This window comes from Loxodonta africana, chromosome 5 (assembly GCF_030014295.1).
Source record: "Loxodonta africana isolate mLoxAfr1 chromosome 5, mLoxAfr1.hap2, whole genome shotgun sequence".
Lineage (NCBI taxonomy): Eukaryota > Metazoa > Chordata > Mammalia > Proboscidea > Elephantidae > Loxodonta > Loxodonta africana.
Genome location: NC_087346.1, coordinates 122353558 through 122369386, shown reverse-complemented (window position 1 = coordinate 122369386; position 15829 = coordinate 122353558). Strand labels below are relative to the sequence as shown.

The 15829-nt window shown below is 36.6% G+C and overlaps 1 protein-coding gene across 6 annotated transcripts in view; it reads right to left on the bottom strand.

The window, feature by feature from the left end:
* Positions 1–221: 221 nt before the first annotated feature.
* The window catches only part of ARAP2 (ArfGAP with RhoGAP domain, ankyrin repeat and PH domain 2), a 253934-nt gene continuing 238326 nt past the window's right edge, over positions 222–15829 (bottom strand). For all 6 annotated transcript variants that reach the window (XM_064285968.1, XM_064285973.1, XM_064285970.1 and 3 more), the window contains 5 exons: positions 15414–15496; positions 14185–14220; positions 12026–12089; positions 7336–7470; positions 222–1935 (listed from right to left, as the gene is read on the bottom strand). In XM_064285968.1, the coding sequence (XP_064142038.1) occupies positions 1537–1935; positions 7336–7470; positions 12026–12089; positions 14185–14220; positions 15414–15496 (717 nt within the window). In that variant the 3' untranslated portion in view covers positions 222–1536. The remainder of the gene's footprint in view (positions 1936–7335; positions 7471–12025; positions 12090–14184; positions 14221–15413; positions 15497–15829) is intronic.

The window sequence follows — 15829 nt, the reverse complement described above, 5'->3', positions numbered from 1 at the left end:
AACTAGAATTCGTGGTACCGTCTGCCTTAGGAAAACCACTAATTTGGCAGCTGACTGTATGTGGAAGAAAAATCGGGGGCTTTGGCATTGTTCAGGATCTCTGAGTGGCACAAATGGTTAAGTGCTCAACTACTAGGGTTAGTTATCAGGAATCAAAATTGACTCCAGGGCAACTAACAACAACAGTCATTATTCACCAGGAAGAATGAGGAGACTACTACTTTATCTTTTTTTTTTTTTTTAAAGGACTAAATTAAATGTGAACTACTACCACCACCATCAGTTGCTGTCCAAATGAATTGACTCATGGCAACCCCAAGGGTGTCAGACTAGAACTGTACTCCATAAGGTTTTTAATGGCTGTTTTTTTTGTAAGTACATCACCAGGCCTTTTTCCAAGAGCCTCTGGGTAGACTCGAACCTCCAATCTTTCAGCTGGCAGCCAAGCACATTAGCCACTTGCACCACCCAGGGACTCCAAATGTGAGCTAGAAGCTCCAGCGTGAGTCAACCATCCCCCAAAACGAAATGGCCACATGTTATGCTTTTTCAGTTAATTCTGACATTCCAGAGAAAGACATTTCAGCATTACTTGAAATAACAGCAAATAAACATACAAAATAACAACAACAACAACAAAAAATTCAACTACAATGAAACCCTGTGACGATGAATTTAGTTCACACCAGAAGTAATAGTTAGGGACTCTCAAAATTTGCTTGTGTACAGCAACAGTGCAAAGGGCACCAGTGCCAGGTCCTTTCCATACAAGCTCTCCAATGCAGTGTAAGTTTCTTCTCAGCAGCCACCCCCAGGAACCAAAGTGTAGTGAATATATACTGTGGCTTGTTCACTAACACCATAAATAAGAATGGCCAGTGCCATGAACCACTTCTGCTGGCTGAAGATTACTCTTGGGAAATAAACACTGGACTTTTTTCTTCACAGGCAGTTTCCTATTAGTAAGCTCTGGTCAGCAGCGAACTAGAATGAATCCTAACTCACCTCCTTGGTTTTTAGGACATTTATTAACTCCTTACCTCATCTGAAAACCCCAGTGTTGTCTGTTAGGCAGCCACTAAAATAAATCCTCCCTTTTTTCAACTTCCCTTTCTTTTCCCTAAGGTGGACCCTATGTAAACCTAAAAACATATTGTAACTTAATATACAAGGTTTCTCAAAGTGCAAAATGTGTTACATATAGTTTTGTATGGCCTCATTTATACACAATATTTTATACAACTTGAGATTTCTGCTCATAAGTTATACCACTAAGTGAACTATTTTAAAGTGTTGGTTACTCAACGTAACCAAATGTCTTCTTACACAAGGTTAAACAGTTAAACTTTACAAGCTTTGTTCAGGCCGAAATAAAGTTAATCTTACACTTACCACATATATACATAATATTTAAAATGCTCTATATGTTTAAGTATAGAGAGTGAAATCTCACAAACCAAGAATCACCTTATAGTTTGGTTTCCGGTTTGCACACGAACGCTATATACAATATTTAAAAATAAGTTGTGGGAAAATTCATTTTATTTCTTTCTGCAACATCTGCTCATCTTCAAACTCTTTTGGAAGCGTTCTTGTCCGTTGTAGGACCACATTAAGTTCTTCAATTACTTTTGACGGTAATTTATTATCAGAGTCCAAAGTAGCTTTACTATTTCTGTCCTCAGTCTTTCTGTCCTCGGTCTTTCTCAATGTCTTAACGCCTTTATAGAATTTTTGTTGGCCATGAGGGACCTCAGCCCCTGTGTCCTCCAGGCAGTTGAAACTACGATGCTTTCTGGTTCGGTTTCGAAGTTTATCTTCCTTGTGCTCCAGGCAGTGGGCCACGATGGAGGCTCTCTCCTTCAAGCTGGGGTCCACAGGCTCTTTATCAGGCTTTGCACTGAGCCTCAGCCTTTCCAGTTCTGCTCTGGCACTCTGCAAGAAAAAAACAAAAAGTCTCACAAGAGAGCAAGACTTGGCACAACCTAAGTTTAAAAAAATACATTTTGCACAAAAGTTGATGCTTCCTACATAAGAGCTTATTTCTGTGACTTGCGTTCTCACTTTCTCTTGACAACAAGCAGCATGTCAGAATGTGTATGTTGATTTTACAGCTATCAAGTCAAGTAAAATGTAGACCACAGAAGTTCATTTTAATATGCACTTAACATGCCACTTCAAAGCTGTCTTTCAGGTTAGTTATTCAAATTAACTCTCATTTAAATTTGTCTCTCCCAACATACTTCTGCTTGGGTGGCTTGGATGTCCTACAGTGACAGACTGCAGCGCTGAGGAGGAAAGGTGGTCTCCATGGCCATGGAAGCTGGGGAAATACTCTGTTCTATAGCCTCCTCCCTGGAGACTCACAATGCGTACTAACATATTAAAGACACTCAGAAGTATTATGGCAGAGAAATCTGTTTAATTCCTTTTTCCTGCTTTTTTTTTTTCCTCCTAAATGTATCTGAAGAGCCCCACTGGCACAGTGGTTAAGAGCTACGGCTTCTAACCAAAACGTCAGCAGTTCGAATCCACCAGCTGCTCCTTGGAAACCCTATGGTGCAGTTCTACTCTGTCCCATATGGTTGTTATGAGTCAGAATCAACTCGATGGCAACATTTTTTTTTGGTTTGGTAGTGCAGTAGTTTGAATACTCATCTGCTAACTAAAAGGTCAGTGATTTGAACCCACCAGCTGCTCTATAGGAGAAAGACGTGGCATTCTGTTTCCATAAAGATTCACAGCCTTGGAAATCTCTGGGGCAGTTCTACTCTGTCCTATAGGGTCATTATGAATCAGAAGAGGCTCAGTGGCAATAGGTTTGGTTTTGTTTTTGGTTTAAACATATCTGGCTAGTGAAAGCTTCCACTCCAGATAATGCCTGGAATCCCAGAGATATATTTTTACAAACACTGAAATGTACTTATTTATTTATGTATTAAAACTCATGTTTGTACCAGTGGGCTACAGTATACATTTCCTTAGTGAACTATGAGGGCCTAGCCATATCAGGACTACTTCATGATGCCTGCGATGATGGTACAGAAGTGACCTTGTAGTGTGGGATGTCTGGTGACCAATTTTCTGGTGAGGGCATACAGAGGTTTTATCAGATTCTCAAAGGGAACTACAACCCAATGGAGTGTAAGATAGAACAACAGAGAATGAAGCATGTTAGAAGTACAGAGCCACAGAGAAAGACTGCCCAATAAACTGAGACACAGCAAGGCTGGGGTGGGAAGAGAAAAGTTATTTTTCTTTTCACAAGCAGGAGAGTTTTCTTCAAAATTTCTTCAGTAAAAATTGTAAAATATGTAAACCAGATGTCTCAAGGATGATTTTTTATTGAGTTGTGAATGTTTGAATGAGATTAAATGAAAACTATAATATTAAGTATGAAGTGGTACAACTGAAATAGCTGAGTAATTAAACTTGTGCAATAATGTTTAAAAGGACCACATTTCCTACTTTCTTTTCTTCCATAGCACTTATCACTTTCTAATGGACCAGTTATTTATATCTCTTGTGATTGTCCCAATGCCCCTGCTAGGAGGATGACACAATGCAGGAAGGGGTTTTGTTTTTTGTTTTTGTTTGACTCATTCACTAAAGAGTGAATTAGTACCGTGCCTGCACAAAGGAAGTGAGCAATAAATATTTTCTGAATGAATGAATAACTAAACTATTTCATAATCTATAGAGCTCTATTCTGTTTTCCTAAATTCCAGCAGGATTAAACATGAAAATACAGCAGAGAAATTCCAGTTGAATAAGAATATTCCTAAGTATAATTTATAAATAAGTTTACAACTTGGAATTTTCTGACAGGATTATGATTATCCATCTTAAGCTGAATACATTTTTTCCTACTTTAAAACTGGTAGGATGAAGTATTTGGTATGCAGTTTAATTCTCAAGTTTCATTAGAATGGTAGGTTAATAAGAGAAGGATTAGTGATAATGATGGTCAACCAGTATAGGTCCATGACTAGGAATTTATAAATAAATATTAGTCTTGTTAAAAAGTTTCACTTGGCATCTACTACCTGGAAAAAATTGAAGATAATTATAGGGTGGTATATAGCAAGCATGGCACTAGTTTTATATAGCAAGAAGTTTTTATTTCTTAACTATCAGCAGAAATACTTTGGGGCTCTTTTAAGTGCAGAATTTAGGGGTCAAGTATTAATACATATAATGTGGAATTTTCAGGTAAAATATAAAGTCTAATATTAGCCTAATGATATAAGTACAGTGCAATGAATCGGTTCTCACAGAAAACCACTCACGTGGCTTTAGTCTGTGCCCTTACATACTTTCCGTTACATCCAGAGATGTGGACCAATGGCTGGCTATGGGGGTCTCATGACACCAAAACGTGATGTGACCAAGATGTGCAATTACAAAAGAAGCTCTCTTAAAATGATTTCTACTATTAAACTCATTGGACTTGTTAATAATTTCCATGCTGGACAAATATAAGCATATCACTTAATTTAATCCTCACAATAATGGTTTAAATTTTATACAATTATTTACAGTATAAATTATATATATTTTAAGATGGGAACTCTGGTGGCATAGTGGTTAAGTGCTATGGCTGCTAACCAAAAGGTCGAAAGTTTGAACCCGCCAGGCACTCCTTGGAAACCCTACGGGTCAGTTCTACTCTGTCCTATAGGGTCACTATGAGTTGGAATTGACCTGATGGCAATGGGTTTTAGGTTTTTTAAAATTTTATTTTAAGATGCAGAAATAGAAACTCAGAGAAATAACAATTTGGCCAAGGTTACATAAGAGGGAGAGTTTGGAATGGGACCCCAGGTTGTTCTGTCTGAAATCAATGTGCTGCTTTTCACCATATCACACTGTACTCCGGGATGGCTAGGAGGAGACAGGAGTCCCAATGGGAGGGATTCTAGGTCACCATCTTCTGCTTCAATTGCATCATTCTTCCTTGTTAATTATTTTTATTTGTTTTACAGATAAAATTTCTTTAGGAGTTCCTAAAAGAATTGCAATTTTGAAAACCACTCTTCACTTTTAAGTTCTGTATTTTTGTCTCAATAAATTCTGAGTACCAGACATTATTCTAACAAATTGCATGTATGATATAATCTAATCCTCACAACAACCCTTTGAGTAGGGATTTTATCATCCCTCCTTGCTTACAGATAATGAAGCTGAGTACCTGAAGAAAGTAATGTATCCAAGGCTTTACAGGGAGTAAGCAGGAAGGCCACAGGTAGTATTACTCCAGCTTGTGCATTCTGAAGTACTATGCTTGCTTCTTTATGTGCGATTTCCTTTGCAACAACTTACTTTCCCCGGCTTCTTCAACTAGCTCACTACTAATTTAGCCAATTCATTTTAGAAATCACTTCCTCTAGGAAGTATTTCCTGCCTGGATGAGGTACCTTCATATGACTTCCCACAGAACCTCACAAAAGCAAGAGAGGTCACCAAACACAGAAGTCACTGAATGGTCAAGTTGCCAAATTTACCAATCTGCCAAAAAAATTGTTTGAAAGACAATTCTTCATGAATATATCCACTGATAGGATATTTTTTCTTATGACTACATTCTTTTAGTAGTACTTTAGTTCATTTTCCATTTTTAATCATAAGTTCAGAAGTGGTTATTGTATAAATACTTTTTTCTTGAATATTTTCATGAATATAATTCTATATATTTTGCATTAGGACTATTTATATTTATTTTGCTTTAGTGCTATTTAAAGTAAGTTTCAATGTTTTGCTAATATCTGGACATTGTAAAATTTCCAAATTTGCCAAATAACCAATTCACAACATTTACTAAATTTATAAAACAAAAAACTGAAACTCAAAAAGTTGATTTTCAACTACTCATAAATTTCCAATAATATTCCTTGGGACTGTTCTAAGGGCCTTTAACAATTAGCTTACAGTTCATCAGTTTTCTGACCTTAATACTAAAGAAAAATTAACTCTAAAATTCTGGATTTGGGATTAGGTAACAAAGTACTGTATATCCAATCAATATTCCAATTGTATACTTGATACTAGTTAACATATTTTGATTCTAATAATTTGTCTTCTGCTTTGCTCCATAATCAATCCTAAAGCGGTGTCAGGAGAACCTAAGGTCACTGCTGGGCACATCTACAACCTACGATTGCTTCATTTGTTCCAACTGTGTCCCATGACCTGGGCTTTGGGCAAATGTGATTCACAGATTAGAGATTCGCTGAAGACCCTATAGCTCTGCAGAATAGCTTATTACTGTGGAAACCTTTATGTGCAGAATGGCAGGGTTGACAAAGTCATGGCTTCTTGGAGCCCTACTCTTTCCTTTGATTATATCAGCGCAGAAGGACCAGTAAGGCAACGATAGAAATAAGTCATTATTTTCCAACATTTCATCTTTTAGAGAAGAAAATATTACAGTAAGGTAAATGTCCAAGAAAAGATACACATGAAGAAACATCCCAAAAAAACCCTGATGACTAGATTAAAACGGTTCTTGTTTTTCAAAAGTTACCTCTGTTTGGAGAGCAAGAGATTCAAAGAGTCTAACTCCAAACCTACGCTCAAAGAAGATATAAAAACACCTTTAAAACACTTTTTTTTCCATTGAGGGGCTTAATTAAGGCACTGAAACACACATTAGTCCCAACATGTCTAATGAGTTCTAAGAGTTAACGGCCTATGTCCTTCCCTGAAGAGACTGTGCTTCCTGGCAAGATTGATGTTACTTATGTTCTCCTGCCCCTCAAAGTGAAAAGAAAAATAACAGTCATCATGAAAAATGCCAAATTTTCTTTACTGATTGTTAAGGGTCACCTTGTATATCCTTAAATTAACTGAGACGCCCCATCGTTTACCATACCGTTGGAATCTGATGGTGTTACTAGCACGTCTAGTTGCCATGGCTCCGGACAGACTCCTCCCCAAGCTCGCTCTCAGGGTGGTGTTATAGGGAAACTTGTAAGGCTAATTCAGTCTGTGACTTTACCACCAGAATTTCTGTTTACATATTTAAAACTGCTTGGCTACTTTAGATGTAAGAAAATAAGTGGCGTTTTATATATTTAATTGGGTAGCCAATGACATTATTAAAACCAAATATTTAAGTTTAAAAAAAAAAACCCACAAAAATTCAGAGATGTATATGATTATTTCTAATGTTTCCTGATGTATACGATTATTACTATGTGTTTCAAAGTGATTATTATGTGGTTTTGAAAGTCAATGAGGTAATTAGTGCACCAAATCACATCAATACATAGGAAAACAAATGCTATCATTTAATTCAATTTCTGCAATTATACAACAAATAAATTCCTAACCTACCTCAAGATTTCTCCGGGATAGTGTTGTATTTCTCTCCTGCTGGATGGGAATTAAAGGCAAACCTCCAATTTTGGGATTTTTGGTTATAGAGCGTTTTCGTTCCTTTCCAGCTGGCGGCCATATATCATTTTCATGCTGTTGAAACACAAGTTTTTGCTGTTGGTGTGTGATTTTATTACACTGTACACCATGTTATATAGTCACTGGGATTCCTTTTTCACATATCCACATCAAATTATCTGCTTTCCCTGAGAATGCCATTTGTAATTATGATGTTGACTCTGTGGCAGCATCGCTCCAGGATGTGAAACTCGCTAAGTGAACTGAGCTTTTAGGTCTCAGTTCAATTTCTAAGTTTCAAGTACAAGCCCTCTATACAAACCAAAAGGGGAAAAATATTTGAAGAAACTGGCAAATCTCACTGTGGGAGAAAAAAACACCCTTGTCTACATTTTTAGGCCCTGTAATCAAAGAATCTATATATTCATTTTCCCTATTCACAAAAGATGATTTCAGTGCAAAAATAATTTGATCTTACATACCAAAAATCAGCCTGAGGCACTGCTATCAGAAAAACTGGCCTTATTTTATAACCTTTTGAAAAATGTTACCTTTTCATCTAATTGAATTCCAAAGAAATGTTACCTTTTACACAGACACTTATACTGAAAATCATTGCACAAGAGAGAGTATGGCACATTTGTTCTCAAAATATTGACTACATATTCTGGCCCACTGAGCAATTATAGAATGACTGGAGAAAAGTTAATTTTGCGATGGGGATAAATGTCCAGAGGTAAAAACATAAACTTAAGTGATAAATCTTTGAGATATGTGCACAGAAGAAAAATCTTTAAAGAATTTTTCTACTCCTTAGGGTAGATTTAACTTTTTGGAAGGTGGGAAAAGCAAATTGACTTTTTTTTTTAAATCTATGAAAGAAATACAAAATAAAAAAAACCACCTATAAAATAAGAAGTTCAAGGACGTTCTGATGAACTGAAAACCAGTTGGTAAACTATGCAGCTAAATGCCTACTTTATTTTTCTCAATTCTTCTGAAGATATGTTAATAGATTCTTGATCTTTTCATGTCACAACTATTGTTTTGCTATGAGTCGAAATCTCAAGGGCAGTGGGTGGGTGGTATTTTATAGCAAAGAATTAATTTCGACAACTATTTACTGTGTACCCATTATATAATAATAGTTAATTTATATGGAGGGATATACTGCCAGTGTTTGTGCTCAGCAGTTTACATGTGTTACATCATTTAACCCTCAATAATCCTCCAGTAAAGGTCCTAGTATTATAAGACTTATAGTATGTGCACCATATCTACTTTAGTGAAGTGTCTACTCTGGTAAACCAAATCTATATAGGTAGATTATGTAACATTTCAACCAGAGAAAAAGTTTCAAGATTCATATTATTATTTTAGGTCATAGTCACAAACTTGGTAAAAAAAATGACTTAGTATTACATAATTGGGATATTTCTAATGTGTAAAGCTGGAAGAAAACTGGTTGGGGAGGAAGTAAGTAACTCTCCATCATACTTGCCTGACAAAGTCCTAAACCTAGTTAAACTCAATTCTATGCTCTAAAGGCGCCTTCCAAACAGATAGGGTGTGTGGGGGGGCATCCCTCCAAGGACTCATCTCACTTTAAATCCGACCTTAAATTTCAAATGAGCACTCACTACTATCCCAAAGTTCTATTACAGGACAATGGCTTTCTCAGTCTCTGAAGATTATTTCTCTTCCTTTCCCCTGCCTTTATGTTTCTAATATCCTTCCCCACCACACATGTGAGGACCTCCATGATTTAATTAAGGTATTTTTCTTTTATTATTAGTAATCACTGAAGAATCTCAATTTTCCACAACGAAGCATAGAAATCTTCCACAAAGAAGCATAGAAATCTTCCTGCATTTGGAGTCATGTAAGTGAGCTTCTCACCTCCTGCAATCAGCATTTGTTCTAATCAATGACATACAACTGTGCATTTGATGAGATCATTTCAGGTCTGCTCAGGGCCTCTGCTGGTGCAATAATTGCTCTTCCCTGCTATCAATTTTTTTTTTTCCTCCAACTACAGGATTGTTTCCATCAGCATATATGTAAACTATATACTCTTCCATTACAAAAACAAACAAATCAAAACCCCTCAAACCTCCCTTGACTTCTTGTTTCCATTTGGCCACAACCTCACAGCAAAACTCCTTAAAATAATTTTCTTTACTCATCACCTAGCTCTCAGCTTTCCTTGCCCCTTCTCTTTTTCTGTTATTTTTCTTTTTCTTCTCTGTTTTACCATTTAAAATTTGGAACGTCCCAAGGCTTTGTCCTCTGTATGTATGTGTGTCTATACACACACACACACACACACGTATATATATATATACACATATAGGTATGTATGTATATATATATAACACAAACACATACATACACTCTAGGTCATCTCATCCAATATTATGATTTTAAATACAATTTAAATGCTGACCTTCCCATATTTACATTTCAGCCCTAAGCTTCTGTCTAAGCTTTAGATCCATACATCTGACCCATTACTCAGCATAGCTATTAGGTTATCTCAAACTTCATATGGCCAAAACAGAACTCTTATTTTTTTTTTTTCTGCATCCTAGATAATACAATTTGATTTGCCACTGCCCATGGCCAATAAACTGGAATTCTTCCTAGATTTCTGCTCTTTCTCTCACCTGCTATAGCCAAGCAATCAGCAAGCCTTATTGGTTCTACTTTCCACATATTCTAGAATCTGAACATGCCATACCATCGCCATTACTACCATCCCAGGCTGAGCTGCCATATTTCTTCAGATAGATGTTCTTTCTTCTCTCACCTTTGATCCCTACAGTGCAGCCTCAACAAAGTAACCAAAATTATATTTTTCTTTCAGTAAGTATAAATCAGATCATATACTCACGTTGTTTCCCATGACACTAGAATAAAATTACAACTCCTAAAGCTGGACTACATGATAACTTCCTGGCCTTCCTCATCTCTTAAAGGACCTATCCCCTGCCATCAGATCTATACTCTGAAGGTCTAAGTGATCCAAAGGTCAAGGAAAGCTTCTCTGAGAATGTGATATTTAAGCTGAAATCTAGAGGACTTTTGAGGCAGGAGTAAGGATGAGAATGGATATTAGGAAAGCATTCCAGGTACCAGGAAGAACTCACTGTTAAAGCCTGGGGCAGGGAGGGGTATTCAGTGGTCACTGCACCAAAAACGTTCGGAATTACAGGGTAGACGCAGTTGCTCTTGATTATTTTTTCGTGTGTATATACTGTCTGTGTACGGATTTATATTTTAATATTTTGTTAAATCCTAGAGGGCCTTTATGTTTAAAGGGAGGAGATGAATAATCCTAAGAAGTGGACTGGGCAGAGGAAGAGTAACTAGGCTACATCTCTGGAGCCAGCCAAGGATGGATATATGCGGCAGGGAAAATCAGCCTGGTCCTGCTCACCTACAGAGTCTATAAAAACAAAAACAATTGAGCTGTACTGTAAACAGACACTGCAACAGCTTTCAACTCTATGAATTTTACTAAAATGTGTTTAATCTGGTTTTTCTAAGTAGTACTTATATATCTGGATTTTAAAAAGTCATGAAAAGAAGTCTTCGAAAAGTCAGCAGTCAGTCTTTTTCTGCAAATGTTATTCCCAGGAAGTATTTGGAGAGTCGGACTGAGAAGAGCAGGGTTTATTAACCACTGGAAAGGTTAATAAATTAAATGAACAGAGAAAATGGTTTTCAAAACAACTCAGGACCAGATTTTGGGGTGAGTTAACTTCACACTTGTAAGAGAAACAGGGAAGTATATCTTCAGTAATAAAGAGTGGCAACTTAATCGTTACCAGTGAATTTCAATGCTCTTCTGGGAAGCATTGCTGGGAATTCAGCCAGACAAGGTTGGGAAAGAAACCAATCCTATTAATGTGACTATTTAACCTTTCCCTTAAAGAGTGAGTCCTCCTTTGGGAGGAGACTAAACAGAGAACTAGGTATAAGTGTTAGCCTCTGACACCCCTGCGTTTGAACCACTAACTAAATGTATGTTCCCAAGCAAATGATGGAACTTTTCATAACCTGTACTTTCTCACCTGTAAAAGGAAATGGCTTAGACTTCATTTTTACAAGGAATACACAAGTTGACACGAAGTATCTAGCATACAATAAGTATTAAAGAAATGTAGGTTCCCTTTCTTGTTTCTGGAAAAAGGGGTGTGCAGAGTAGGAGGTCACAGGGAGAACAAGAAGGAAAATAGAACATTTTTCTAAACTAAGATCCTCTGGGGATCCTCGGAAGATGGCAGCTTATTAAACAAGTCTCTTTTTCCTACTCTATGATCACAAGCCAATCTACCTCTCCTAAGCTAGAAACGGCTAGGGCTGGCAAAATAAGACTCTACAGACAGGCTTACTTCATTCTTTCAAAAGGTAATGAATACATTTGAATTCTCATATGTTTTAGAAATACGAATAAGAAAATAAAAGTTTATGCCAAATATATAAAACTCTTATAAAAATTATTTGAAAATTACTGTCACACTAACATTTCCCATAAACAAAGTTGAAATATACATATTTTTTTTTTTTTTTTTTTATATATATATACACATACACATAAAAAATAGTTGAAATACATATATCATACCTGGGCAATAAAAACACTGGCCATCCACTCCATCTGAGTTTGTAAGCTATCACAACACAGATGCCTGCAAAACAAGGTTTATAAAATGCATTAATTCAAAAAGACAATGGACTTGTCTCATTTGTTTTGTGCCTCATGATCGGAAATTTCTTTGGGTTTCTCCTGATTAATGATGTAATGTAATCAAAAGTGGAATATTTGAGAGCAAGTTGCTTCAGACTTCTGTTAAAGTGCATAACAAAATAATGATGGTAATATGTTAATTAAAAAAATATAGCTAAAGATTTGGTAACTGCTGAAAAAATGATGAGCAATATTTTTGGAAAGGCAGAAAGGTCAATGTCATTTTGCTTTTTCAGGTGTATGATGGGAAAACATTTTTTTTTTTCTCCCTAGAAACTCCGAACCTAAGTAGAAAAATGTGTGCACATTCTCTTAACAGCAAATCTTTAAAAAGGGCTCAGACACAGTCTCCATCATTATGGTCATAAACACCAATACCCACAAGACTCATGAAAAAGAAACTAAATGAAAAAATCATTGCATTTTCGACAACACTGATTCAGTATCCTTTTATTGAAAACCTAAATAAAACAGAGATCAAGCCCTTAAGGTTCTGGTAAGCGATTAGGGGCAGCCAGGCATGTAAACAAATATGTTCTAATACACTGAGAAAAAATAAAAAGTAAAGTTGAGCACAAACACAGTAACAGCAAAGTTGGCAATGGGGTGGGAGTTGTTTCCTAGGGAAAAATTTCATAACTGATGTTAGAATTACATGATGGACATTTCAATGTAATATTTTTCATATTCTCATATAATTAAAAAAGATACATTTGGAAAAAAAAGGAAATTTTTCAAAAATTCTTGTTTCCTTCACTAGCTCCTCATGGAGACACTGTCCCTTCCTATTACCGGTGCAAGGCAACTGTTCTCCCCACAAATATTTTAGTTACGAATCCATACATGCAAAATATTGTAGGTGTGAAGAAGCAGCAAATGATACCTAAAGGTGAGAGATACCTGGTAAGCCTTTGGGGCATTTAAAGTATGCTTTGAAAGAAGAAGTATACAGTGGTGTCTAGGGAAAAGAAGAAAGGGGGCCCAGTAAAGGGACCATATACGTAAAGCATGTGGATATGAAGCAGTAAGAAAAAAAAAAAAAGGAAGCTTATTGTTTTATCAGTAAATACAAAGGGAAAGGTCGTAGAAAATGAAGCTGATAGAGCATGTATCGCATTTCATACCTGGAATCTTCTGCACTATTCTGTAGGTGATGAGGATTCACAAAAGTTTTAAAGCAGGAGAGAAATATGATACAGCTTAGCAATATCTGTGTGGTGATTAGGTGAATGTATGGGAAAACAAAATCAGACGGGTGAAGAGCACTTAGTGACTCCTGGAATAATGCAGGCAGATGAGGATTTGTCTGGGAATAAAGGCATGGCCCTAGGGATAAAGGTGTGGATCAGAGAGATAATTCAGAGACAGATGTGACCTGACTTATTAATTAGATGCAGGTAGGCGAGGGAGAAAGAAATCTAGTATGGCCTCCAGGGAGATCGGTGGAATAGTGGTAATGCTAATGGAAAAAAGTACGTATACGGAAAAAATAGGTTTGAAACTGGAATAGAAATTTTTTTGTAACTGAGTTTTGGGTAGTGCTTACCCTTTTTTAAAAAAAAAAAAAAACAAAATGTTGCTACTTTTTATCCCGTTAAATCTGAGGTTCTACACTCATACTGTGGTTAAGAGCTCAGCTGCTAACCAAAAGATCAGTAGTTCAAATCCATCAGCTAATCCTTGGAAACCCTATGGGGCAGTCCTACTCTGTCTTATGGAGTCACTATGAGTCAGAATTGACTCGATGACACTTAACGATGACAACAACATACTCATATGATTAAGTACGGAAGAAATAAGAAGTACTTCTCTTAAGAGCATTGGAAAATAGAATACATGGGGTTGAAAGAGACCTGAACCCTGACAGAAATCTATTTTCCTGTTATTAGACGCAAAGTATTTGGGCAAGATTTCAACTTCACTTAGGTGAAACATTTCTTGTCTGTAGTTCCATGTGCCAAATAATAAAGTTATTCTTTTATAGAGGTTGTCACCAATATATCAAATCCAAAAGTTGCTGCCAGCTGTTAACTTACCAGTGATGTTTTTCAGAATATGCTGTCAGTCCCCAACTGTATCACATGGAAAACAAAACACAACACACACGCATTAAAAACAATACACTTTACAAGATTGAAAACAAAATCAGATGTTAAAGAAGCAACTGTAAATGGCAGGAATGCACACTAGTATAGATTTCCACGGGTGATGGTTCACTGGTTTTAACTTGTCTACAGATAAATACCAAGTGCTGAAGGATTTGGCTACACATTTAAACAGGGTGAAAGGAGTCAGGGGCAAGGAGTCCCACAGTAATATGTGGCAGTGTCCAAAATAAGGTGATATACATATCAACCTGATACTTGGGTAAATTAAAGAATGTGCTAATTGTAACATGTGTATATATACTTAAACAGAAATTACGTATGGAGGCAAAAATGAGGAAGTTTTCAGTAATATAACTGGAAAAGGAAGTATATACAGTTCATTAAATGTTTCATGATATTAGAAAAAATACTAGTGTAAACTTGTATTAGCTAATCAAGCTCACGTAACAAGAAGGTGTGGTACAAACCAAATGGAGCCCTGGTGGCACAGTGGTTAAGAGCTTGGCAGTTCGAATCCACCAGCCGCTCCTTGGAAACCCTATGGGGCAGTTCTATTCTGTCCTGTAGGGTCGCTATGAGTCAGAATCAACTCAATGGCAATGGGTTTGGTTTAGTTTTGGAGGGTGAATCAAATTTTAAGAAGCACATTAAGTAAAAGAGGGGTCTACTTCTTTCTACTACGTATGTACTCTGTATTCAGCACCAACTGTGGCTGCTTGCACTGAGCGTGTCCACAATGAAAATGGGCAAATTGCAGAGCTAGGACCAGAATGTTCTAGAAACCAAGCAGCAAGAGGCTGGAGAGTAGCGTGTGCTGAAACACGCTGTCTGTCCCCCAGGCTATGACTGGTCAAGGAATGGTATGCAGGGAAGTCTTGGTGCTTCCCAGCAGGCAGGGCTCCTGGGGATTTCTTGGCCTCATGCAAGCCTACAACCACCCAGAGGCTTGGGTTCCACTGGGAACACCATCTCTTCTTATCTACTCACACAAGTTCCCTTGCTCTTTGACAGGGTCCCTGTCACAGAAAAGGCAACTTAAATAATTTCTCTAAAGTTTAATTTATAAGAAAGTTAGACAATGCCTCTGATCCCTAAATCCTCAGACATATTTCCCCATGGCTTATTCCTTTCAATAACCCTTCCCTTTCAAAGTTTACCTTGTTGGGGGCTTCATTTTCTTTTTCACTCCAAGATAAAACTTCATTGAACTGAGAGAAAACATTTTGTCATGTTTACTACTCTGTAAGTAAAATAAAATAATTTGCAATTAGATAAACCTTTTAAGTTTTCTTATACTACCCTGAGTGTTAATGATTAGATTTAGAATTGTTTAGTTTCTCCAATGTTTCACACATGAAATACTAAGTTTTTAGTTACAGAAGGCTCTTTCACTTAGAGTTATAAATACAAATATACAATTTTGGATATATATGTATATATATATGTGTGTATACACACACATATATGCATAAATATACACACACATACAGGTCTACAATTATTCAAAACATCTGGGCCCATATGTGTATCAGAATTCATATTTGTTATTTTAAATATACAGTACAGTGTATTA